This window comes from Panulirus ornatus, chromosome 55 (assembly GCF_036320965.1).
Source record: "Panulirus ornatus isolate Po-2019 chromosome 55, ASM3632096v1, whole genome shotgun sequence".
Classification (NCBI taxonomy): Eukaryota; Metazoa; Arthropoda; class Malacostraca; order Decapoda; family Palinuridae; genus Panulirus; species Panulirus ornatus.
In genome coordinates this window covers 16497090-16522914 of record NC_092278.1, presented here as the reverse complement: position 1 = coordinate 16522914, position 25825 = coordinate 16497090, and the positions used below count along the sequence as shown (strand labels likewise).

General features: G+C 38.5%; 1 protein-coding gene across 15 annotated transcripts in view; it reads right to left on the bottom strand.

The window, feature by feature from the left end:
- Nucleotides 1-25825, bottom strand: part of Rab3-GEF (Rab3 GDP-GTP exchange factor) — a 356394-nt gene that overhangs the window by 287197 nt on the left and 43372 nt on the right. For 14 of the 15 annotated variants that reach the window (XM_071692889.1, XM_071692877.1, XM_071692876.1 and 11 more), the window contains exons 5-11: nt 24569-24728; nt 19474-19663; nt 16167-16324; nt 14454-14595; nt 12075-12233; nt 6090-6292; nt 4755-4878 (exon numbers count right to left, since the gene is read on the bottom strand). In XM_071692889.1, coding sequence (XP_071548990.1) covers nt 4755-4878; nt 6090-6292; nt 12075-12233; nt 14454-14595; nt 16167-16324; nt 19474-19663; nt 24569-24728 — 1136 coding nt within the window. The remainder of the gene's footprint in view (nt 1-4754; nt 4879-6089; nt 6293-12074; nt 12234-14453; nt 14596-16166; nt 16325-19473; nt 19664-24568; nt 24729-25825) is intronic. The other variant, XM_071692880.1, reaches the window with a different exon arrangement.

Genomic DNA, 25825 nt, shown 5'->3' with positions numbered 1-25825 from the left:
CATGAGGGGGGAGGGGGATGGTATTCCATGTGTGGCGAGGTGGCGATGGGAATGAATAGGGGCAGGCAGTGTGAATTGTGTGCATGGGTATATATGTATGTGTCTGTGTGTGTATATATATGTGTACATTGAGATGTATAGGTATGTATATTTGCGTGTGTGGGCGTGTGTGTGTGTACATTGTGTATGGGGGTGGGTTGTGCCATTTCTTTCGTCTGTTTCCTTGCGCTACCTCGCAAACGCGGGAGACAGCGACAAAGCAAAATAAATAAATAAATAAATATCTTATTTATTTATTTATTTTGCTTTGTCGCTGTCTCCCGCGTTAGTGCGGTAGCACAAGGAAACATACAAAAGAATGGCCCAACCCATCTGCATACACATGTATATACATACATGTCCACACACGCAAATATACATACCTATACATCTCAACGTATACATATATACACACACAGTCATATACATATATACACATGTACATAATTCATAGTTTGCCTTTATTCATTCCCATCGCCACCTCGCCACACATGAAATAACAACCCTCTCCCCCCTCATGTGTGCGAGGTAGCGCTAGGAAAAGACAACAAAGGCCACATTCGTTCACACTCAGTCTCTAGCTGTTATGTAATAATGCACCGAAACCACAGCTTCCTTTCCACATCCAGGCCCACAGAACTTTCCATGGTTTACCCCAGATGCTTCACATACCCTGGTTCAATCCATCGACAGCAAGTCGACCCCAGTATACCACATCATTCCAATTCACTCTATTTCTTGCATGCCTTTCACCCTCCTGCATGGTCAGGCCCCAATCACTCAAAGTCTTTTTCACTCCATCTTTCCATCTCTAATTTGGTCTCCCACTTCTCGTTCCCTCCACCTCTAAAACATATATCCTCTTGGTCAATCTTTCCTCACTCATTCTCTCCATGTGACCAAACCATTTCAAAACATCCTCCTCTGCTCTCTCAACCACACTCATTTTATTTCCACACATCTCTCTTACCCTTTCATTACTTACTTGATAAAACCACATATTATCCTAAAACATTCCATTTCCAACATATCCACCCACCTCCATACAACCCTATCTATAGCCCTTGCCTTGCAACCATGCAACATTGTTGGAACTACTATTCCTTCAAATATACCCATTTTTGCTCTCCGACTTAATGTTCTCTTCTTCCATATATTTTTTATGGCTCCCAGAGCCTTCGCCCCCTCGCCCACCGTCACTTTTTTTATACATGTCATTTGTTTCCCATGTTAGCAAGGCAGTAACAGGAACAGATGAAAAAGGGCGGCGTTCACTCACATTCCTTCTCTTGTTGTCATGTGCAATGCACTGAAACCAAAGCCCCCAATGCACAACCAGGCCCCAGACACTTTTCCATGGTTTTCCCCTGCCTGCCACTTCACATGCCCTGGTTGAATCCATGAACAGTACCTCATCCTCTGTGTAACACATCATTCCAATTAACTCTATCCCATGCACACCTTTCATCCTCCATTTTTCTATTTCCAGTTTGATCACCCCCTTCTTTTCCCCTCCATTTCTGACCCCTATATCCTCTTTATCAATCTCTCCTCAATTATTCTCTCCTAAAGTCCAGACCATTTCAAAACACTCTTCAGCTGCCTCTTCTACATTGTCTTTATCTCCACACCTCTTTCTTATCCTATTCTTGCTATATCAAACCATCTCACACCACATATTATCCACAAACATTTCATCTCCAACACATCTGCCCTCCATTGTGCATCATCTATAACCAATATCTTGCATCCATACAACACCAAAGAGACGATCATACCTTAAAACATACTCATTTTCACCCCCCTCCCCAAAATAATGCCTTCTCTTTCCATATGTGTGTGTGTGTGTGTGTGTGTGTGTGTGTGTGTGTGTGTGTGTGTGTGTGTGTGTGTGTGTGTGTGTGTGTGTGTCTGTTATCCTTGGGATAGAGGAGAAAGAATGCTGTCCATGTAACTAATGAGAGTCATACAAGGCAACTACAAAATATGGGATGGAAATCCCCTTCACTGGAAGTACAAGCTCATCACATAACTTCTCATTTCAAAGTAGTTTACATCTCCCTGCTACTGAAAGTAGCACAGCCTTTTGCTGCAAGAGCCTGTAGAAGAGTTTTTGGTAACACTGGGACTCTTTCAAGGAAATTAGTCCTAAAGTAGTTAAAAATAATAGAATATATGTGTTAACAGGCTCTGCCTAAAAGATGTTACACTGCAAGTGAAATGTCACTTTTAGCAACATGTATCATTGGGTATGCGGTCTCGCTGAAGAACTCATTCCAAAGGTGTCCTAATTTCCCTGCTACTGAAATTATAGCAGTTGGCTCAATCACATAAAAGTTATGAACATTTTTAGTTTTTTATAAGCTCACTGGTTCATATCAAATTTTAATATCATAAACAATACAGATTAAGTTAACAAATTTAATAATCTCCATGTAAATTATGATTTCCAACTTGTAAGTTTTGATGTGTCCTATTCACAAAAGTTTCAGTTCATGACCAGTTAGAATACTGTTTGATTTCTGTGGATAATCTTCAGTTAATTGGCACCCAGAATGCACATAAGAAAATGTAGCTTGTATCTGTCAGAGTTTAGTTTCAGTTTTGTCAATATATGTTTCCTTGTTCTATGAATATTAGTTACTGAAGAGTGAAAAAGGAGTAAGTTTTCTGTTTTCATTTGCAGCTTAGCGGTTGTTTATGTAAGGGTTGGGAAGAAGAGGTTTAGTAAAGTTGAAAAGAATGAAGTGCCAAGCATATTGAAAAGAGACTGTACTGTAAGTATCTTTTTGTCATGTAGGTGTTGAATATTTGTGGTGTAGTCATCCTAACCATGAATATGAACAAAACTTGAATGAATGAGAGACCAAAGATGAAAAAAGAGGTACTTCTCATGGTAAGTAGTGGTTGGGTGGCAGCCACCAGTCAGGGTGGTATGTAACTAGTACTACCTTCCTAGGTATTGGGAGGGTTAATGATGGTTGCATAGTAAGCCAGCAATTCAGTGGTTTTAAAGCTGCACTCCTCTGACCCAGGTAGCTCTCTTTTCTTTCTGCCTCACCCACACATAGACTGCTGGCAGTCTGTCTACAAACATACAATCTCTCCTTGCCTTGCATAACACTTGACAAAACTTAACTCACACAACTCAATCTTTGTAACACGATTTTTCCTGCAGTGAGCACTTATGTGCTAGCCTTGCCTTTTGGGAAAATGGTAGGTTCAACAGATAGAAGTAATATGTAGGAACATTAGACGGGAGCATGAGGTAGAAAATTATGTAAAAGTAGAAGGTGGAAGCATGAAGTAGACACATTAGAGGTAGTCAGTAGGAACATTAGGTAGGAGCTTTTGAATTTGAAGTCACTGCACTAGAGTTGCCATTGGCCTGCTACAGGTGAGGCACTAGAGGATAAAAAGTGGTATTGGAGTTTACCAGTTACAGAAACTCTTTTGTCATGGCTACCCCCTTGTGAGAGTTCCAGAAAGGAAAAGGCATCAAAGATATAAATAGATAGCTAGATAGACTTCTGATGGATCAAACAAATATTCTATCAAAGGTGTAACATATCTTAGAGTGGTGTTGCTATTCACAATCATACAGCTGATATATAAAAAGTTTTGACATATGCTATAAATGTGTTACCATTAGAATTCATGAATTTCCAATACAAAGAAAAAAGCTGCATTTATGTATTCACTGTCATCATGCAAATGTCAATGTTTGTATATCAAAAATGAATATCATCACCCTATTTCTTTCAGCAAAACATGGAAATATTAAGGAGTGGAACATGCTTCTGGGTGGCTATAATCTGTTTTACCATACATTAGCTAACTTTTAAGCTAACCTATCGGTACCTTACTCTCACCATCATCAGTCAACAATCTTCTTCAGGGTGAAATTACAAATTCCACAAGTGCTTTAAGTGAAGATGACTTTTATGAACTAGCAGATATTCAAGAATGATGAAAATGGGTTATGATGAAATATGTGATCCAGACTTTGAGATCACAGGATCACAGAAAGCCACAACCACTGCTGCTTTGGATATACTGTACCTCAACAATCCAGAAGTGTAAGCCATAAAAAGTTAGCTGAGACAAAACTAGTGAAATCTTAAAAGTTCAGTGAATATGTATTGCTTGAGAAAGTTCACATGCACTATGAGAAAGGCTTTGTGATGTGTTGTGATAGGCTCTGTGGACCATGCAGTCACTGGGCTGAGCCATGCAGTGACCCCACTAACTGAATGTACTTGGAATTTCAAAATTTTCATAATATATTATAAAAGATTTAGTATATATGAAAAACCTAAAGTAATCATGAAAAAACATAGTAACAGTACACCAGAAGACCAATGGGAGCTGCGTCACTCCTCATTTCTCTGCAACGTGTCACACTAGCCCCAACACAAACTGCCATGATGTAACCGTTGCAAATTTCTGCACACCAATTTCGAAATCATGTTATCTTATATATTTTTGGCATATTTCCTTTGTAATTAATCAATATGATTTACACATATTTTCCAAATTTCTTAAATTTCGTAAACAACTGGACAGTGAATGGGTTCAACTGAATCATCAAAAAATTATTGAAGAAACATGTTATAGCATGCAGTAAGCAGCTGAAATCACAAGTGAAGGACTTGCCCAACCACATAAAAGTACTCGCCCAATATACTGCATCTACAAAATGTTCAGTTCCTCACCTGCTTGAGGTGATTCTTCAAGATAGTACACTCTGGTTCTGGAAGGGATGGAATTTCATCACAGGATGAGGGTTTCGTAATTCTATTGGCATCAAGGTCTATCAACCACACATCATCCGGGAGCCTGTTACACATATGTAAAGAGAAGGTAATTGCTAGAAGAATTGCAGGTTTTAAAGGATGAAAAGCTGTTTGCCTAAAATAGGCATAACATTACCATTTCAACCACCAAAATGAGGTATATTTACAAATATTCACCCCTTCAATTATATGGAATAAAAACTGGCGAATGCTTATTCACAGAACTCAATGACCACAAAAAACCATCCAGGCCAATGACATCATGGCAAGGAGGTAAGGTAATGTCAAGCCAAAGCATACATCAACTCCCATTCATTTACTACATCTAACATCTGTGCCTTGACCATGTTACTGACAGAAATCAAGAAAAGGAAAACGGTTAAGGAAGGAGAAAATAAATGGTTGACTGACAAGAGCCCTATGAGTATATAAGGCCATACCTAAAAGAATGAGAATGAACTTAAAAAACTGAGGAAAGGATCTTACCTCAACAATGATTGAAACCCATTTGATGATAATGATGTTTCTGATGCCCCAAAAGGAAGACCAACTTGACCTAAACAGAGGTTATGATTGAGTTAAGGCATTTCTCAATTCCCAAAGACCCCTTCTGATAATCTTATCCAATGAGGTAGTCCTTAAACTGTTCAGGTAAAAGCCACTAAACATCAATCATGTGCACAAACACACATCACTAGTTGTGAAAGCCAAACTAGCTTCTTGATCTAACTGGATATCTACCTTGAAGATAAATCTCAAAGAGAATGGAAGAAAAACATATATTACATAATCTTCAGTGAGACGAATGAAATCTTTAATTCATTCACTGTGGGATGTTGTGACAACAAGAAAAATAAATCACACTGACTATAGGGTACTACTGCAGCCACATCTTCAATTTTGTATGTGAGGCACTGGCAGGAAAAAAATGATGACAGTATTAAGAAATGGCAACACATGAAAGTAATGCCAGACAATAAGCCATCAGAATGCTGTGGAAGACAGTAAGATATACACCTGTTGCCTAATCATCTTTGGCCCATGCTGGCCCATCTAAAGCCCACAAAATCTGTTGATACCCTGGATGCAAAAGAGAATGATAAACTCAATGTACTTAAAAGTAAAGAATAAAAGTGAAACAGAAGACAGTGGAAGCTCTGGAATTGATAATTCATAATGCGATGGTTAGCACATGTGAAAAACAGAAAATCAATTTCACAATAGTTTTACTATCTCTAATTGATCTGTACTCACCCAAAGTGTTTCTTGTAAAGAAGGAATGAGGCTGGTATCCCGATGATGAAGGGAGTTGGGGCGAGAAGGAGCTGCTCCGAGCAACTCATACATGTGGGAAGCAAGGGTATGACTGGAAACATGTACTCCAGAGGGTATATCATGCTTACAAAGGCCAGCACCGACATAGAGAGTGCATTGTTATCTCGAGACTGTAACACAACCTGCATAAAGAAAAGGACTAATTAATGTTAAAAACAGTTCACTATATTTCTTAGTTTTTACCAAGAGCCTAAGGATAATACAAGCACCTACATGTGCAACAAATGGGAAGGCTACTAAGATTACCATACACAAGATTCTTGTCACTGTCATTACCATCAAGTGTGCTTTACGGTATCAATCACATTTAACTTATGATGAGCTTTAATCAAGCAACCACACATACCCTATAACTAAATTTCATAATCACAACTTTTTTGGAATACATTCTTTTCATAACATTCCTCCCACAGATGGAATTGACTGGTAAATACAGGATACAAGAGATTTACAATCATAACATAAAGCACAATGAGCAAACTTGGCCTCTCTTGAAGATCAAATCATCCTACTATGTAAAAGTGAGTGAGTAACGTGAGGGTAAGAGAGATGTGTGGAAATAAAAAGAGCGTGGTTGAGAGAGCAGAAGAGGGTGTTTTAAAGTGGTTTGGGCACATGGAGAGAATGAGTGAGGAAAGATTGACCAAGAGGATATATGTGTCGGAGGTGGAGGGAACGAGGAGAAGAGGGAGACCAAATTGGAGGTGGAAAGATGGAGTGAAAAGGATTTTGTGTGATCGGGGCCTGAACATGCAGGAGGGTGAAAGGAGGGCAAGGAATAGAGTGAATTGGAGCAATGTGGTATACAGGGGTTGACGTGCTGTCAGCGGATTGAATCAAGGCATGTGAAGCGTCCGGGGTAAACCATGGAAAGCTGTGTAGGTATGTATATTTGCGTGTGTGGACGTGTGTATGTACATGCGTATGGGGGGGGTTGGGCCATTTCTTTCGTCTGTTTCCTTGCGCTACCTCGCAAACGCGGGAGACAGCGACGAGGAAAAAAAAAAAAAAAAAAAAAAAAAAAAAAAAATGTAAAAGTAAATTTCTACACTATGATTGCTACAAGGCATTAAATGAGTGCTCCCACTGGCATTTCCCTAAGGCAATTCCATCAAGGAATGTGGTCTCACTCCCTCACCCCTAATTTCCATCATCAAATCACACATGCATTTATGAAGTGTTTTTTGTCATTTCACATGATTTTCACACCCCTGATCTTTGCCTACAATTGATATACAATTTTAATTTTCTTTTATAATACTTTCAAGTGGACACTCATAGGATGTTAAATATGAAGCTCCTGCATCTCCGCTTTCCGATATGGATAATATTATGGTTTAAAGGGCCCTCCTTCGCCTTATTCGAGTGTCCTTCTCCAAAGTTGTCATCCATGGATAAACAAAATTTTTTTACGAAAATATATATTCATATATCTATTATACTTGATCACCATTTCCTGCATTAGCCAGTTAGCACCAGGAAACAGATGAAGAAAAACTCACCCACTCATATACACACATATATACATACATATACATAAAAATACATACACATATATACACATGTACATATTCATACTTGCCTTCATTCATTCCTGGAGCCACCTATCCCCACAGAAAACAGCGTCACCACCTAATGCATCAGCGAGGTAGTGCCAGGAAAACAGGTATCAACCAACCCCTAAGGGAGGATGAACAACTAGGTTTACTGTGAACCGACTGCCACAACCAGGACAACCAGTGAATGCGTCACACTCAGGAACACTAACCTCTACAACCTCCATCACTCCTAGTACTGACAACTGCACACTGGCTAGACTCAATTCCATGGGAGATCACTGAGATATTACTACTTAAGCCAAGGTCTAGATCTCAACCCTGAACAGGTCTCAGTATATCCATGTGAATCTGTCTGGAGGGACTCAGTTTCAGTTTAAATGTTTTCTTTTTCTCCTTAACTTGTAAGTCTTGTGCTTCATGGCTCGTAAGAGATGAAACCATCTCTGTCTTTTGAGAAGTTATTTTTGAGGTAGCTGCCCAGAAATGAATGCACAGGACACAATCTTGAAATGGGGCCCCATCTCCAATGTAGTGTCTACAGTTTCTGCATTACATCTCAGCTACACTAAAATCCACAAACTGTCAAATTTGGATGGATCACCATAATAAAAAAAAAAAGGTGCCAACTCTTGTCCAAGTTCAAATACGTAAATGTATGGGGCAATGTCATTAACCAAGTTTATGAAGGTAAATGACCATTCACCTACCCTAATAAGTGAATCAGTGTACTTTAGGCCTAATATTCAATCCCTGTCAGACCTTGAGAGGATTAGAGATATACTACATGGGTTCAAGGAAGCCACAACATTCCAATAGCAATGTCAACTCATATTCTAAAGCAATAGGAAACAACAGAATCTCAGAAGCAACTCTGCCTATTTTTGAGTTATTCCCAAATGGAAAATATGAAACACAGTTATAAGTTTAGGTCTTGAGATCACGAATCTTTTCATAACCCCAAAAGTAACACATCTGATCTGTACACAAACCTCACTTTTCCTTCCTCTCCCACTTTCTCATCTATTCTTCTGTCATTCATTTACGGTATTTATGGATATGGAGGAGAAAGTACATGATAGTGATTAAGGCTCTGACAGATCTAAACAGATGGGGTTGCTAACAAGAGCACTGTGGCGTTGTCATGCATGGAACAAAGTACTAAAGCTTATCCTTGGATAGAATAAGGATATAGTCCTGTGGATAAACCAGATGAGCTCTTCTAGCCTCAAACTCCACTTTGGAATCTCAAATTCTATGCTCATAAGGCTCCAAATGTAAGATGAATAGGTCTTTCAAACTTCAGAACCCTGTTTTCTATCAATTTTCTCAAATGCCTTTTCTCAATCTCTCACATACTTTCTTTTGTCTCATAAGTTTTCTCCAGAGCAGATATCTGTTCTGCATCCTATTTCATTTAATTTCTATCTAATATCTCAAGTGGCTTTTCTAAATCTGTCAATTTCCTTTCTCACTGCAGTTTTCTTCAATACCTAGGTATGAGCAGATATCTAGCTTACACCCTGTCAGGATCCTAACCCCTCCCTATTTCCATTCCGTGAAAGTTTAATCATTCTTTTCAAATGTTGTCACAATCTTACAAAGAACCAATATAATGGACTATGCTGACAGAACTTGCTCCACTACAATGACTTAATCAAAAACAATTTCACCTTATCCAGAGAAATAACTATCTTCATTCAAATCATGTGGCACATGAAAACCATGAGAGCAACCCTAAGAAAGCACATCAGATGCTGATCACCTAATATAAGTCAGTGTTAAGCACAAAAAGAAAGGAAGTACATATGATGAAATAATGACCATAATGGCAATTCCAGTAAAGACACTGAAAATTGCAAAAAGTGACATAGTTGAAGCACATAAATTAACAAGCACTCAGCATCAAGACCAAATGAAATCCCAGCTATTTTCCTTAAAAAGGCACGACGCTGATGATGATGATAACAAAAGTTTTGATGTCAATAAGAGAAGTACTGAATAAAACAACACAACAGACATACACAAATTGGCAGACACAGCACCATTACACCAAGGAAGATCTAAGCAGTAAAAACTAGTCAGACTGGCATCTCATGTAACCAAAGTATATGAAAGTGCTATAAAATAACACATTTTGGAACATTTGGTTAAAGACAATCATATAAATGAGCGCCACCATGGATCTGTGCCAGGAACATGTAAACAAATTCAAACTTTAGTTCACTACAATATCATAAACAAAACTCTGTTATAAGGAAAGAAAAAATACTTTCTTTATACGTTCCTGAAGCATCTGACAAAGTACACTACAGAACTTTATTAGAAAAAGCAGCAAAAGAAAACATTAAAGGTAAACTAAAAAAAAACAGATGAAAGAGTCTTAAACAAATGGAAACTTCAAAGTGGTAGCAAAGGGAACCATGTCTGAAAAGGAAGAGGTTCTTTGAAAGTACCATAAGAACAAGTTCAATTTCAATACTACTTGTAAAAAGAAATCAAACAATGTTTGTAAAAATCTTATCAAATATGGAATCAAAAGAGAGTTTAGTAATGTCAAGTACTCTCTAAATGACATAAGTAATAGTAAAATAATGGTATCACAAAACAAGAGGAAAAAGTTCTAAAAACATTGCAACTTACAAGTGGCTAGAAAAGAACCCAATGGAATTTGATGAAAAAATATTTAGTCAAAAAGTTTTGTTACAATCAACAATACACAGGTGACACCTCATAAAGTCCTAACAAAGAAAGACATACAAATGAAGAAAATGTCAAAGATCCATGGGTTATCATGAATAAGAAACTTGAATTTTCAAGTAGTAAATTAATAATGTATTACAGAGCTATTAAACTAAGAACTGAGAAGCATGATAATGAGAACTTTCAAAAGAGACAGAAATCTAATGAAAAAGTAATGTTCATGGATGTAAGAAGCAAAACTGAATACAGCTGTGTCATATGGTCATCAGTTAAATGGAAATAAACAAGTTGGAGAATATTCAAAAATACTTCACAAACTAGATCAAGAAAATGGAACAAATGAAATATAAAAAAAGTTGAAATAACTGGACCTCTACAGCTTGAAAAGAAGAACAGAAAGATACTCTACATGATAATCAATGCTTGGCAGCAAACTGTGGGCATCAAGAATAATGTCCTGGATCTAAGAGTATATCAAGAAGGAAGAAACAAAATCATGTGGTCTCCATTAATACCTTGAAAAAAATTATTTACTTTAACAGCTTAAGTATATCATGAGGCTAAAAAAATATACATGAGTCTAACAAAAATGTTGGCAAGTTTATTCAATAAACAACAAAATGAGGCAACAATAGAAACATTCAAAAATTCAATGCATGGTTGAAAATGGTTCCACACAAAGCTGAAATGATAACTGTAGAATATGCATTGTGGCAAAGAGAAAGAGTATAATTATTCAACAAGATGTGCAGTTACCCCTACTTATTAAACCTGCCTATTTGCAAAATCTCTTTGTAAGAACTTATTGGTTGCAGTCTCACACATCATTCTACCTGCATCCTCTAAGTTTCCATCTTCCAATAACAATATAAATCATCTCTTTTGTAACATACCTAATATTTTGTACCCTTTCAACCTGTAACAATAATGAGTTAATACTCACATCTCTTATAACATAATCCAGTCATTTTCTCTAAGCCATCTCTCCACCTCTGTCTAACTACAGTTTGAGCTCTTAAAACACTAATCATTATCAAGCATTTGATTTTCTTAGTACTTCTCTTTTCTACATTCATTTACCTCCTTCCTGAATTAGTTGCCCTTCCTTACACCCTAATACAAGCCAATACCATGGTAAACATTTTGTAGCTACCATCATTGTCTAAGATGTTTAGTATCATATATCACATGAGCTGGTTAATAACCAAATATTGTACTGAACAAAATCTAATGTACATTTCTGAATACAAATAACCTTTTAAATGTTTTGTCTTTTTCACACTTTATGTCAACTTGTCTCTAAGATTCTTTCACTTTTCTTTAATTCATAAGCAATAACATTTCACTTTCATTTCATTTAACCTTATATAATTTCTTTGATTTATAATAATTTTTCTGGAAGAATCAATATCTCCTTAACTCTTTTTATTACAAATACCTTACATACGTTTCTCTTTCCCAGACCCATAATCATCATCATGCCTTCATATTAACCTACACAAGATGTTAAAACTCTACATCTCTGACATTCATACAGGGTTTTCAACAAAGTATGTTTGTGTAAAAGACTTCAAAAGTCCCGTTTCTACACTTTAATGCATTTTCAACTTTTGACACAAGACTTGGATTACCTTAACAATCTTACCTTCTGTTCAAGAATGATGAGTGTTAGGACCTTAAGGCAAGATTCAACACCTAGTAGCTCAAGAGGCAAGTGAAGGGGAAAGTCTATGAGTGAGAAACGTGTGTGATCTGGCAGGGCAAACATCAGTGGCATATGCAGCTCTCTTGGCAACAGCTCCAACTGCAAAATAATTCAGTGATTTTTTATGAGCCTTCGATGTTTCTCTTGAATTAAAATATCTAAAGGGTATTAACTAAAAAAACAGCAAATTGCAAGCCAAATGTCTGAAAGATATTTGTCTTTTTGTCTATTCAATTACCTATTTCTACTTATGAAGTGGGAGAAAAACATTCAGAAGACCTTATTTCAACCTAAAATCTCTATCAATGGGGATTTAGTTTTCTAATGTTGGAAGTATTTTCAATTTTCCAAATACATGTCAAGAACTAAAGTTTTTCACATCCTTCCTGATGCATCTTTTGCCCAACTTCCTCCTACATTTCTTTACTGCAAGATTTCCATTAATCCATTAGTCCAGCCTCCACACAGAAACTGTGTGAAGCAGCATCTAAACGCAAGCCTCAGCTCAAGTTCCTTTGGGGACAGGCACACATATAAACAGCTCATGAGAATAGTACCCAAAATAATAAATGCAGAACAGAGAAAGAAAAATAGCATCACAGCATATGAAATGGGCAGATATAATCAAAGTGATGCTAGGAAAATTAATGAGATAGAAGGATTCTAATTCCACTTTGGTTATCAAAAGGAGGAACATGAGCTGAACCCAGATGTGAAAGCCGTATTTCAATACTTAGGTGCTTACATAACACTCTCAGCTTTTGAGAAGCAAAGTTTGTGTTTCTGATTACGTGGGATTTCCACAATAGAGTGTGATATGGTAATGCTTAACATGTCTTATGGTACTACAGTGATGAATTACGGTGTTTTGAAATTCACTACAAAGAGATTCCTTGATAAAGATACAGAGAATTGTCTTATAGAACTATCAAAGTCAACAAGATTAATACTTCCTCATTCTCAGATGCTGCAAAAGTTTGAACTGAGAGAGAAAAGGAGTTCATTATGAGAAAGAGAACGAGTATCAGAGGGAAAAGGGATGGGGAAAATGAGTTGGAAATCTGTAAAGTAGAATCATTAGCATAAGAATGAACAGGGTTAGAGTTAGAAGACTGAAAATCACTTACTGAGAAAGAAAAGAGAGCAGGTAACAGGAAGAACCCTAACAAAAACCGGTGTTGACAGAACAGGAGGAGGAATTTTTTACAGCAACAACTACTGCAAGTGAAAAGTCAGAGGAAATCATGCATCAGGGAACTGAGAGAAGCAGATAAACCAAGGAATGGGAATTCAAAAAGCAGACTCATGTGTCATACCCTGTCAAATGCTTTGTTGATGTTGAGAACTAAAATAAAAGTTTCACCAAAATCCTTGACAGAAAAGGATCAGAGGGGAGTCATACAGGAAAGATCAACAGTTAAAGTAGTCTACAGAATCTATACTGGTATCAAAAAGAAGGGAATGAGATTCGAAGTGTTTGAAGTGGGAGTTAAAGAAAACTTCAAAAACTTTGGAAATAGTAGAAGTGAGGGCTATGGGCAACAGCTGGAGGAGGTAAAGCAGTCTCCTTTTTAGGGACAGGCTCCACCAAGGCATATTCTAGGAGTATTTCTCCAAATCTGGTTAAACAAGTTTCTTGCTTAATTTTATGTTTTGCTCTTTGGTTGTTCTACCCCTAAATCCTTCAAAGAAACATTCACTGTCTATGTCATCAATCTATTTTCAAAATCAAAGGATGTGAACACATCAACCCTTACTCTTCTCTTTTCCACAGTGGGCAAAAGTAAGGCCTCTAGCCTTTCCTTTTAACTCAGCTCTTTTAATTCTGGTTATCATCTTTGTTGCTCTCATCTAGATCTTCTGTATTAGCTATTTATGCTTCTTCAGGTGAAGTAACCAAACCTGAGAAGCAGGCATGTGTATGAAATTACTAATTTAAAACTGCCAATTTGTGCTAACAGGAAGTGAGCATGTGTGCGTAATGTTTTCAATGTGTATGAAATTACCATCTTAGAACTGCCAATTTGTGCCTACCGGAAGTGAGCATGTGTGTGTAATATTTTCAGAGTGTTTCTCTGTGTTTCTGCCTCTATTTGTGTTTGGGGCAACTACATCTTAGTAAGCTATCTTTGAATTTCTTTTTCAAAGCCTCTGACGTGTATAATGTGGTACTTCTTCCTATATAATAAAAAAATATATAATGGCATGAAACACCCAAATGAGGGAAAAAATTTAGGCATTGGGTATTAAAAAAAGTTACCAATGAATTGTAAAAATCAAAATAGATTCATCAACAGGTTGAAAATTGCTAATTCATACCTCAACTCTTGTCTTGCCAGGGACACATACAGGGGCAGACAGTAGACGCAGGATCCATGTTTCAATCTCCCGAACATCATGCATAACAATGCTGGGGACACCCTCATGTGGCCGACCAGTCATGACACTCCATACAGTGTCCCTGAAGAAGTTGAAATACAGTAAAGGACAGTAGAAACAATGACTTATAAGATGGAGTGAGGGGTGCTCTTGCACAGAGAGTATTCACTAATACATAGACATATACATATACATAAGTAAGGTCACACACAATAGAAGCAGCAACACCATCAGCAGTCATTATTGACATCATGATGAAGTCTTTACTATTCATACACCCTAGCTTCTGCTGACATCATACAGCAATGGCAAGAACCCCACACAACAAGGTGAAACACAACTTCCAGCAAGATCACTGACCAGTGATATCTGATGGAAATTAAGTTCTATGATTCCTTCCTGTTCTTCATATTCAGTGGCAATTCATGGCAGCTAAGAGAAGCAGACAGAAGCATATGCCCTGAATAATGATATAAAATGGAAGTGGGTGCAGAGATGGAGTGTAGTGATGAGATATGGTGGCCAGCGGCAAGCCTGTTTGCGGATGATACTGTATCATTTGCGGAGAGTGAAGAGGAGCTGTAGAAGGTTGTAAAAGTTTTGATATGTATGCAAGCATAGGATATTGAAGGCAAATGCAAGCAAAAGCAAAGTAATGGTGTTCGAAAGGAAACTGAGTGAAAGTATAGATTCTATAAAATCATATAAAGTGAACGAAGAAAGTGTACTAAATTGTGCTGTAGACATGGGAGGAAAAAAGACTGGAAGAAGTGTGGGAATTTAAGTATCTGGGAGCTGTCTTAGGCAAGCATGGTGATATGGAGGGAGGGATAAGGGAGAGAGCAGAGAGAGCAGTACAGGGTAGAAGAGTCACTGGGTCCCTTAATAGAATATTGAAAGGTAAAGGTGTAAGTATGGAACTGAAGATAGGATTAAGGGACAGCATAGTCCTCCCAATCCTGACCTATGCAGCCAAAACACAGACATGGAATGAGGCACAGAAATCAAGAATCCAGGCTGTGGAAATTAGCTATTCAAGAAGATTATGTGGTGTGACTACATATAACAAAGAAAGAAATGAAAGGATGTATGAGAGTTGTGGTATGACTAGAAATGTAAAGGGAGTGAATTGTCGAGTGGTAGAATGGATGAAGTATAATACTTTGAGGGGGTTTGGGCATGTGGAAAGAATGCAATACTGGGGGTTTACAAGGAGGGTTTATGATAGTAAAATCAAAGGGGTTAGTGTAAGTGGAAGACTACCTGTGAAATGGGCAAATAGGTTAAAGGAATACTGGAGGGTGAGAAGCAGAAGTAGGCTGCGCAGAATGGTGTATGCAAGGAAGGCATGTAAGGACGAGGATAAGTGGAGACTCTTTTGCCATGGCCACCCCTTGACGGGAGTTTCTGGAGAGAACGGGCATCAGAGATATAGATAGATGGTGAACTAAACTAATACACTCTGTAGAATACACTCATAAAATGGTCATATGGCTACGCTCTGGCCATTTTCAATCTTGTTACTTCTATCAACTTTGAATTACAATCCAAACTTTAGGGACTGTTGATATAAATGTTAGCTGAGAACAGTGCAGTGAAACTAATTTGCCAAATGAGAAACTTACTGCTAGTCACTAATGAACATATCCTCACCGATTATTTTGTCGTGATGCCCCAACTCTTCTGGGAGAGGCATTCTCATTGCAGGCATCAATCATTCGTCGCAAAAGAAACAAACATTCACGAAAAGCACTCAAGAATGGATGGTGTGAAAGTATGCACAGCGAAGTAAGAGAGTGATTCCGAACACGCTGTAGAGGAAATATAGGTACATATATTAGAGGAAACAAATTTATAGTTATTTATCAAGATATCATACTAAAAATTCTTTTGCATACACAATGCACATCACAAACTTAATGTACACACTGCTTTTACCATTAGAAGAAAGCAGGACTCAACTTGCGTTCCTGCATAATTTATCGATGACAATAAATATCGAGTCTTCCACAACCACCTCTCTCACCATTCATCTAATATTCAGAAATCAAAGACATCAATACAGTGTTCAGAAAGTTAAACTAAATAAACTGCAAAAGTAAATCCAAATTTTCTTGAAAAAGAAGCACCATTACTTAATCTGTGAAAGAAAAAAGCCTTATAAAAAGCCTTATATGATACCAAATATATCAACTGTGATTAACTATTTGCAAGTACTGTACCTCACTTGTGCATACAGGAATGAAACATTACATTCATGGAGCCCAAGTCTTTTCCTTACATTTCTATTACACAAGTATTTGACATTCTAGTGATATCCACATTCTCTTTGCATAGTTTGTTCCAACAGTCAATTGCTTTTTTGCTAAAGAAATACTTCAAAACCTCCTTCCTGATATTTCTGCATTCTTTATCAAATCATTTGGTTCTAGTACCCCCATTAAATCTCAAACAAACTGTCTGTTAATACCATCATGGCCTCCTATAAATATGCAAGTATATATCGTGTCTACCCATATCCTCCTTTCCTACAACACGGGAAGATGAATTACTTCATTCTTCTTACAATTTTTCATTTAATTTTGAAACCATCCTCACTGCATCCCATGGGATCTTACCAACAGGATCTCTATAATTTCCTATTTCTATAGAATAAGGAGAAAGTTCTACACACATTGTGGGACCCCATATCTTGAACTTTCATTACCATCAAGTACCTACTAAGCATTTGTAAACCCTCTGCATCTATAGTTTCATCACTTAATTGATTACAGTCATCCAGCACCCTTACACTAAAAATGCACTTCACACCCTTTCTGACAAGCTTCTTGTCTTCTTGATGTTATGACCTCTGGCCCCTTTGTCACTGCAACTCATGAAAAAATACTCACTGTTAACACTATCTATCTGATTTAGAAATCTGAATGTTGTAAACCATTCAACTCTAATCCTTCTCTCCTCAGTGGCAGGCATATATGTGGTCTTCAGCATCTCACTGTAGATCAGCCCTCTTAATTCTAATATCATCTTAGCTCCCATTCTCTGAACTCTTTTGATTAAATCTTTGGGCTTCTCTGAGTACTATAAGCAGACTTGAGAAGCATATTCCAGTCTTGGTCTAATAAACATTATGGGATTGATAATCAAGCACAAATTTCCTCATCCATGGACTTATGTGTAACTCTAATATTTGCCTGCAGGCAGTTAGACTTTTGAAAAATCCTGATATACAGCTCTGGCAACAGGTTAAACATAACAGCAATCCCTAAATCTTAAATAAAGACTCCTTTAACTTAATTTCTGCCAGATGATTATAACACAGAGGCTTTCCTTCACTACATCTTATCCTCATTACTTTGCATTACCCAGAGAGTATTTCATTAACTATACATCAGAAAAACATTTTAATTTGTTTAGGTCCCCTTGCAAGGTGATGCAATCACATTCATTCTTTACTTCTCTCATGACCTTGACATTAACCAAAAATGTGTTCAGATATGAGTGCACTTCATTACATAATTACTACTGATATATGATGAAAAGCAATGAACCTAAGAAAGCCCTGCAGCATGCCACTGGTGTCCCAGGCTCATTCTGAGAATGCTCCTCTATCTAGCAATCTTTGCTCCCTTCTGAGGTAATATTCTGTCCAATGAAGGAGTATGAGTCTTATTCCTACCTGTACATCAAGTTTCTTAACTGGTCTCCAAAGTGGCACAATGTCAAATGCTATCTGGCAATCCAGGAATACACAGTCTAACCATCAATCTCTTTTCTCAGACATGGAGCTCACTCTGTCGTTTTAATCTAAGAGATTTATGATTCATGTCGTTTCCCTAAATCCACATTAGCTCTCGTTAACATAGTTTCTAATTTACAAATGGTTATCTACTTGGATTCAGAATATATCTCCAACTGTTTTACAGACCACATTCATCAGAGAGACCAGTTTATAAATCAATTCAATTTTCTGATTTCCTCTGTTAGAACATTTACCTTCTTCCACTCCTTTAGTAATACACCTTCCTCTAAAAACATAATGACCAATATTTCAAGTGGTCTATCAAATGTATATAAAAAGTCTACCAGTACAAATGTAGAGACTTCATCAGAACCATGAGCCTTATATGGGTGAAGAGCTTTCAATAATCTAATTTTGTATCACTTATCAATTTCAATCCCTTTCAAGACCTCTTCCCCATCCCAGGTAGATGGATCTAAAGTGTTTTACAATGTGAAAACACTCTTAACCTTCTTATTCAACTCCCCACAATTCCCTCATCATCCTATACTGTTCTCTCCAAATCTCTCCACCTGATTAGCTGCTCTTTAAGCAGCTATTGCTCATGATAATGAGTGGAAGTTTTGGATCCTGCCTTATACACAATTTTTTCAAATTCTATCAGCTCCTCCCTCCTTATCTTGGAGTACTCCATAATACATATTTAAGCTCTTCCACTTTACAATATCTTTTAATGAACCATGTCTTTCTCTTTCTTTTGGCCTTTCTCCTCTATCTGTATCCAATGGTACCTATGTCCTATGTCCTGTTTCAATTCCTTTTTTATAGATTTTACAGAATGTTTCATAACACTGGTCCACACACTGGCCATAAAACTCCATTACCTTATTCATATTATCAAAGAACTTGCTCAGTTCTAGAGTATACAGACAATAAACCCTTCATATCACGGTTCACAAGACATGCACCACCAATGAACCACATCTTCTCAAGCCACTACAATACAATTACGGGACTTACATAATAAACTATAGAATAACATAAACATATCTCAGGCTTCTATTGTACATCAACTCAAAAATAAACATATCTTAGGCATCTGCTGTACATCAACTAACACATACTTCCAGCTCCTATGGCACACACAAGTGACAGGGTATTTTCTTCAATTATATTTCCATACCATGAATCAACACCAGATGCCATTCTCATATATACCTGTCTCTTCCTGGCTGCCCTGGGAGAAGGTGAGTGTGAGCCTCCTGTGTCAGAGTCATTACCAGGAACACTAACTCCTAGGCGAGAAGCTGGGGAAGTTGACTCAGAGTCCCGTCGTGAGGGTGGGCAATCTTTCTCACTGTCACTGGGTGCTAGGTTTGACCGCTGGTCACTGCAGGGGAGTAAAGAGCTGCTGAGAGCTTTAGCTTGTCAACAACTACATAACACCTAAAATAGGGAGGGGGAAGAAAAAAATTTTATACTTCCCTAACTAACAAGAATGAACAGCTGGACTACAGTAACTCCAGAGGAAAAGTTAACTACTAAAATATCTTTAAGGTTCATATCACTGAAAGAAATTGAGATTTTAACTTAGGTACACTTACACATATGTAGATAAAAAGATGTCAACCAGAAAACAAATATACTGTAAGTGATTTAACTTATTATATTATCATTTTGCTTTGTCTCTGTCTCCCGCGTTAGCGAGGTAGCGCAAGGAAACAGATGAAAGAATGGCCCAACCTACCCACATACACATGCATATACATACACGTCTGCACACAGCACATATACATACCTAACAGCCAGTAACAAGATGATGGGCCCAGTATATAAATAACCTGACTAGGCATCTATCTTGTTAAAATTCACCAACATGAGCGGCAACCAAAGGCATAGCATACAAAGCACAAAGGCACTAGAGTTGAACTGGGATCCTCCACGAATTGTGCATACATCATAATCAAAAACAAACTGGCTTCCACTCAATCTCAGTTTGTGCATTTCCTTATCCTCACTCATCATTACTTCATAAACTATACTCAAAACTAGTGAGAATAGCTACAGGAGGTCATCTTCCAATCTTAAAGGAAATAAAGGAAGACTGTAACAGCCTCTGAAAGAGTTTGAAGTATTGAACTACAGTAAAAGAGATGAGAGATGAATTAAAGGTACCCACACTTACCACGACACTACATGCCCTGCAGAATAAAAGACTCAAGAACCATGTTTCCAGCCAAACTCCCTTAAAAGTCCTTCACAGATACTGTTAATGGTGAGTAAACATCACAGTGGAAAAAGAAAAGACAAGGTTACAAAAACTGAGAAATGGGTTAAGGAAGAATAGGATAACTGGGCAGGAGTCTTTAGTCCACAAGAAGCAAGCAGGCAAGTAGCGTGACTTTCACATTACAGCACATATCAGCAGCTAGTAAATTTGTCGTAAGAGATGCATTTCATTGCACTCCTGAACAAACGAATTATCTGAATCCACAAGACTTAACCACAAGGAAGCTTTGGCTATTGAATAATAAAAGACTTTTACTGAGGATATTGCAGACATAACCTAGAGATCAAGCAAATGCTGTCTCTGTGTTTTATATTCCCAAGAAATTTTACATGAGGCATGGATGCTTTGGCTATTGAAATTTGAAAGAAAAAAAAATTATAGAGGACAGTATAGATATAACCTACACATCAAGCAAATGCTGCCTCAGTGTTTTATATTACCAAGAAATTTTACAAATGGCATGTAATTTACTCCAAGCAAAGGTTGTGCAGTAACAATCAAATCAGTCCAAAGCTCAGGGCTGTAAGGAAAGAAACAGATGTCAGTGCAGCCTACTGATGATGTGGTAACAGATACATCTCTACAGCAGAGACCGAAGAAATATCTACAGATCAAAATAAAACTGCCAATGTAAAAAAGGGTAAGTAAATTAAGTTCTGCAACAATGTAAGCAGAGCAAGTGAACTCAATTCTGATATCACATTAGGAAGGCTCTTAAGTCATAGCTTTGCAATCAACCAGAACTTCTTGTGATTTAAGAACAAAAATACATACCGTGATGAATCTGCCATTTTATAGTTTGTTTTTTTTCGGTCTCCCGCGTTTGCGAGGTAGCGCAAGGAAACAGACGAAAGAAATGGCCCAACCCACCCCCATACACATGTATATACATACGTCCACACACGCAAATATACATACCTACACAGCTTTCCATGGTTTACCCCAGACGCTTCACATGCCCTGATTCAATCCACTGACAGCACGTCAACCCCGGTATACCACATCGATCCAATTCACTCTATTCCTTGCCCTCCTTTCACCCTCCTGCATGTTCAGGCCCCGATCACACAAAATCTTTTTCACTCCATCTTTCCACCTCCAATTTGGTCTCCCACTTCTCCTCGTTCCCTCCACCTCCGACACATATATCCTCTTGATCAATCTTTCCTCACTCATTCTCTCCATGTGCCCAAACCATTTCAAAACACCCTCTTCTGCTCTCTCAACCACGCTCTTTTTATTTCCACACATCTCTCTTACCCTTACGTTACTTACTCGATCAAACCACCTCACACCACACATTGTCCTCAAACATCTCATTTCCAGCACATCCATCCTCCTGCGCACAACTCTATCCATAGCCCAAGCCTCGCAACCATACAACATTGTTGGAACCACTATTCCTTCAAACATACCCATTTTTGCTTTCCGAGATAATGTTCTCGACTTCCACACATTCTTCAAGGCTCCCTGAATTTTCGCCCCCTCCCCCACCCTATGATCCACTTCCGCTTCCATGGTTCCATCCGCTGCCAGATCCACTCCCAGATATCTAAAACACTTTACTTCCTCCAGTTTTTCTCCATTCAAACTTACCTCCCAATTGACTTGACCCTCAACCCTACTGTACCTAATAACCTTGCTCTTATTCACATTTACTCTTAACTTCTTCTTTCACACACTTTACCAAACTCAGTCACCAGCTTCTGCAGTTTCTCACATGAATCAGCCACCAGCGCTGTATCATCAGCGAACAACAACTGACTCACTTCCCAAGCTCTCTCATCCCCAACAGACTACATACTTGCCCCTCTTTCCAAAACCCTTGCATTCACCTCCCTAACAACCCCATCCATAAACAAATAAACAACCATGGAGACATCACACACCCCTGCCGCAAACCTACATTCACTGAGAACCAATCACTTTCCTCTCTTCCTACACGTACACATGCCTCACATCCTCGATAAAAACTTTTCATTGCTTCTAACAACTTGCCTCCCACACCATATATTCTCAATACCTTCCACAGTAAATCTTAAGAAACTGGGATCTAAGGACATTAATTCTAACTTGGTCGTACCTGCCCCAAAGGAGAATCTAAATAAATCTAAAGTCACAGAGGTAGTTATGAAACAAAGAGATGAGATCAAACAAGATGGAGCAGTTTTGAAAGAAGTAAAGGAATACAATGTTTAGACATCAGCATACACGTACCAATTAGTTACCTGTTGGACAAAGGAAATTATTATCCTTATCCCTAGTCCAAGCCTCACATCCATACAACATTGATAGGACCATCATACCTTCAAACATAACCATCCTTACCCTCCAAGATAACGACCTCTATTTCCACACATTCCTCAATACTCCTAGAACCTTCACATCCCAACCCGTCTTATTACTTTACTTCTGCATCTTCGGTTCCATTCGCTGCCAAGTACACTCCCAGGTATCTAAAACTTCACTTCTTCCAAATTCCTCCATTCAAACTCATACCTGATAACTTTGCTTTTATTCACATTTACTCTGAACTTCCTCTTTTTACATATTCTCCAAAAATCAGTCACCAACTTCTGATTTCTCATTTGACTCTGCCATCAGTGCTGTGTCGTCAGTAAACAGCAAATGACTCACTTCCTAGACCCTCTGAACCCCTACATACTGCATACTTGACCTTCTCTCCAAGACACTTGCGTTTACACACACACACACACACACACACACATATACGTATATTTTCTTTTTTCTTTTACATATTTACCATTCCCGCATTAGTGAGGTAGCGTCAACAAAGGACAGAGCCTTAAAAATCCTCACTTGGCCCCCTTCTCTGTTCCTTCTTTCGGAAAAGCAAAACAGGAGGGGAGTATTCCCCCCCCCCAACACACCTCTTTTAGCTGTCTTTTACGAAACACAGGGAATAAGTGAACAGTATTCTTTCTCCCCTATCCCCACTGATAGGCATGTGAAACGTCTGGGGTAAACCATGGAAAGTTTTGTGGGGCCTGGATGTGTAAAGGGAGCTGTGTTTTCGGTACATTACACATGACAGATAGAGAATGAGTGTAAACGAACGTAGCCTTTGTTGTCTTTTCCTAGTGCTTCCTCGCTCGCGCGGGGGGGAGGGAGAGAGGGGGGTGCCATTTCATGTGTTGCGCGGTGGGGACGCGAATGGATGAAGGCAGCAAGTGTGGATGTGTACATGTGTATATATCTATATGTCTGTGTATGTATATGTATGTATATGTTGAAATGTATACGTACGTATATGTGCATGTGTGGGTGTTTATGTATAAACGTGTATGTGGATGGGTTGGGCCATTCTTTCGTCCGTTTCCTTGCGCTACCTCGCTAACGCGGGAGACAGCGACTGAGTATAATATATACATATATATATATATATATATATATATATATATATATATATATATATATATATATATATATATATATATAAATATAAAATACTTGATCGCCGTTTCCCACGTTAGCAAGGCAGCATCGGGGACATGAAGAAAGGCCAAAAGCGCTCACATCCATTTTCTACCTATGTAAAGCACCGACACCACAGCTCTCAATCCACAACCATGCCCTGGTTTCAGACCATCAACTGCACTTCGACCCCTGTATACCAGTTCCAATTCACTCTATCCTGTGCACAACCCTCACCCTCCAGTGTGTTCAGGCCCCAATCGCTCAAAATCTTTTTTACTGTCCCTCCATCTCCAATACGGCCTCCATATTCCCCATACTCTACAGAAAAATTAACTATAAAAGTCTGTACACAGACCTTATAAAAGCTTAAAAATGTGACCATGGTGTCATGGCACATCACTCAGAAGTTATGCACCAAGGTTTGGTCTCCCTCAACGTACAGTGTAAAAGATAGAAAAATATCTGTTGTCATCAAATAATTATTTGGAGTTTTTAAAAGGGAACATAACTCAGGGTAGTCCAATATACGCAGTAATGAGGGTATAAGCTATGATGTACATGATTCCTTGAGAGTCAAATACTTACCTAGAAAAGGCCGAGTCAGAGCTCTTATCTAAGCTGGTCCTCCAAGATTCACGTTTAAAGGATGACCCTCGATCTCTCCCTCTTCCCGCAGACAAGCCACCTGTAGTCCCTTTCTCGACAGCTCGATAAAAGTTAACACAGATACCAAAGCGGGTCTTGCCTTGGGAAAAAAAGAAAAAAATCTTAATTACTACAAGCCACTCAGGTATATTTCAGTGCAAGCACTGAAATATGATTTACCAACTATAGAGAAAATGAAAATACTTGCAAAATGCAGTAGCTAATGAAATTCTTTAATCATACCTACTCTCTCTCTCTCTCTCTCTCTCTCTCTCTCTCTCTCTCTCTCTCTCTCTCTCTCTTCCAATTAAGTCCCTCCCCCTCCGATGATGTCCTAGGCGGCCTTACCCCAACTCCCCCACACTCATGGGATTTAGTTCTCTCACATTTCACCGTCATATCTACGATAACCACATAGTGAAATCCACGCGCTGCATGATCACTTCTCCAGTGGGGCGCCTCTGTATAAGCGAGGAGACCCAGAATTTTCGTTACGTGGATCTCCCGCTCTGCCACTTCCGGCACCGAGAGATGTTGATTTTTTTTTCAATCTTTTTAAAATCTCTGCTTCCGCATGTCCTTCCCCGAGTGTATCCACATTTTCCTTCCGTAAGTCTATTTCCTGAAACTGCCTCAGTTTTCTGTCTCTGAAGAACTTTTCTTGTCGTTAGCTACATTCTAATTGTTCCCTCAATATTCTAATTAAAATTCTGTTAAGATCCTTTGTTCTCTTTCGAATAATGCACAACCAAAACAATTGTCCTATTCTTTCCACGCTGTCAACTTTAAAACTTCTATATTCTCAAGAGACTATTTTCCACCAGTACTTCCTGAATCTTCGCATTATCTCTTACCAACCGAGCCAAGCCCCCACTTCCTTTGTATTTTCTTTTCTTCCCTGCAGCTGTGTAACCTCGTGTGTGTGTGTGTGTGTGTGTGTGTGTGTGTGTGTGTGTGTGTGTGTGTGTGTGTGTGTGGTTAGCACAGGAGTCTAGCGGGAGTGTGATGGTGAGGGCCAGGAAGCCGCCACTATTGATCTGCCATCCTACTCCGCCACACCTGCACGCCCGCCCGGTCTGGTGCTCTCATCTCATCCCTAATCTTAAGTTCGTGTTCTTCTATCCCTTTCCAGCCACCCTTCACCGCGTCCCCACCGTGCCCGAGGCAGCCTATCCTTCACACCACCAGCCTGAGGTC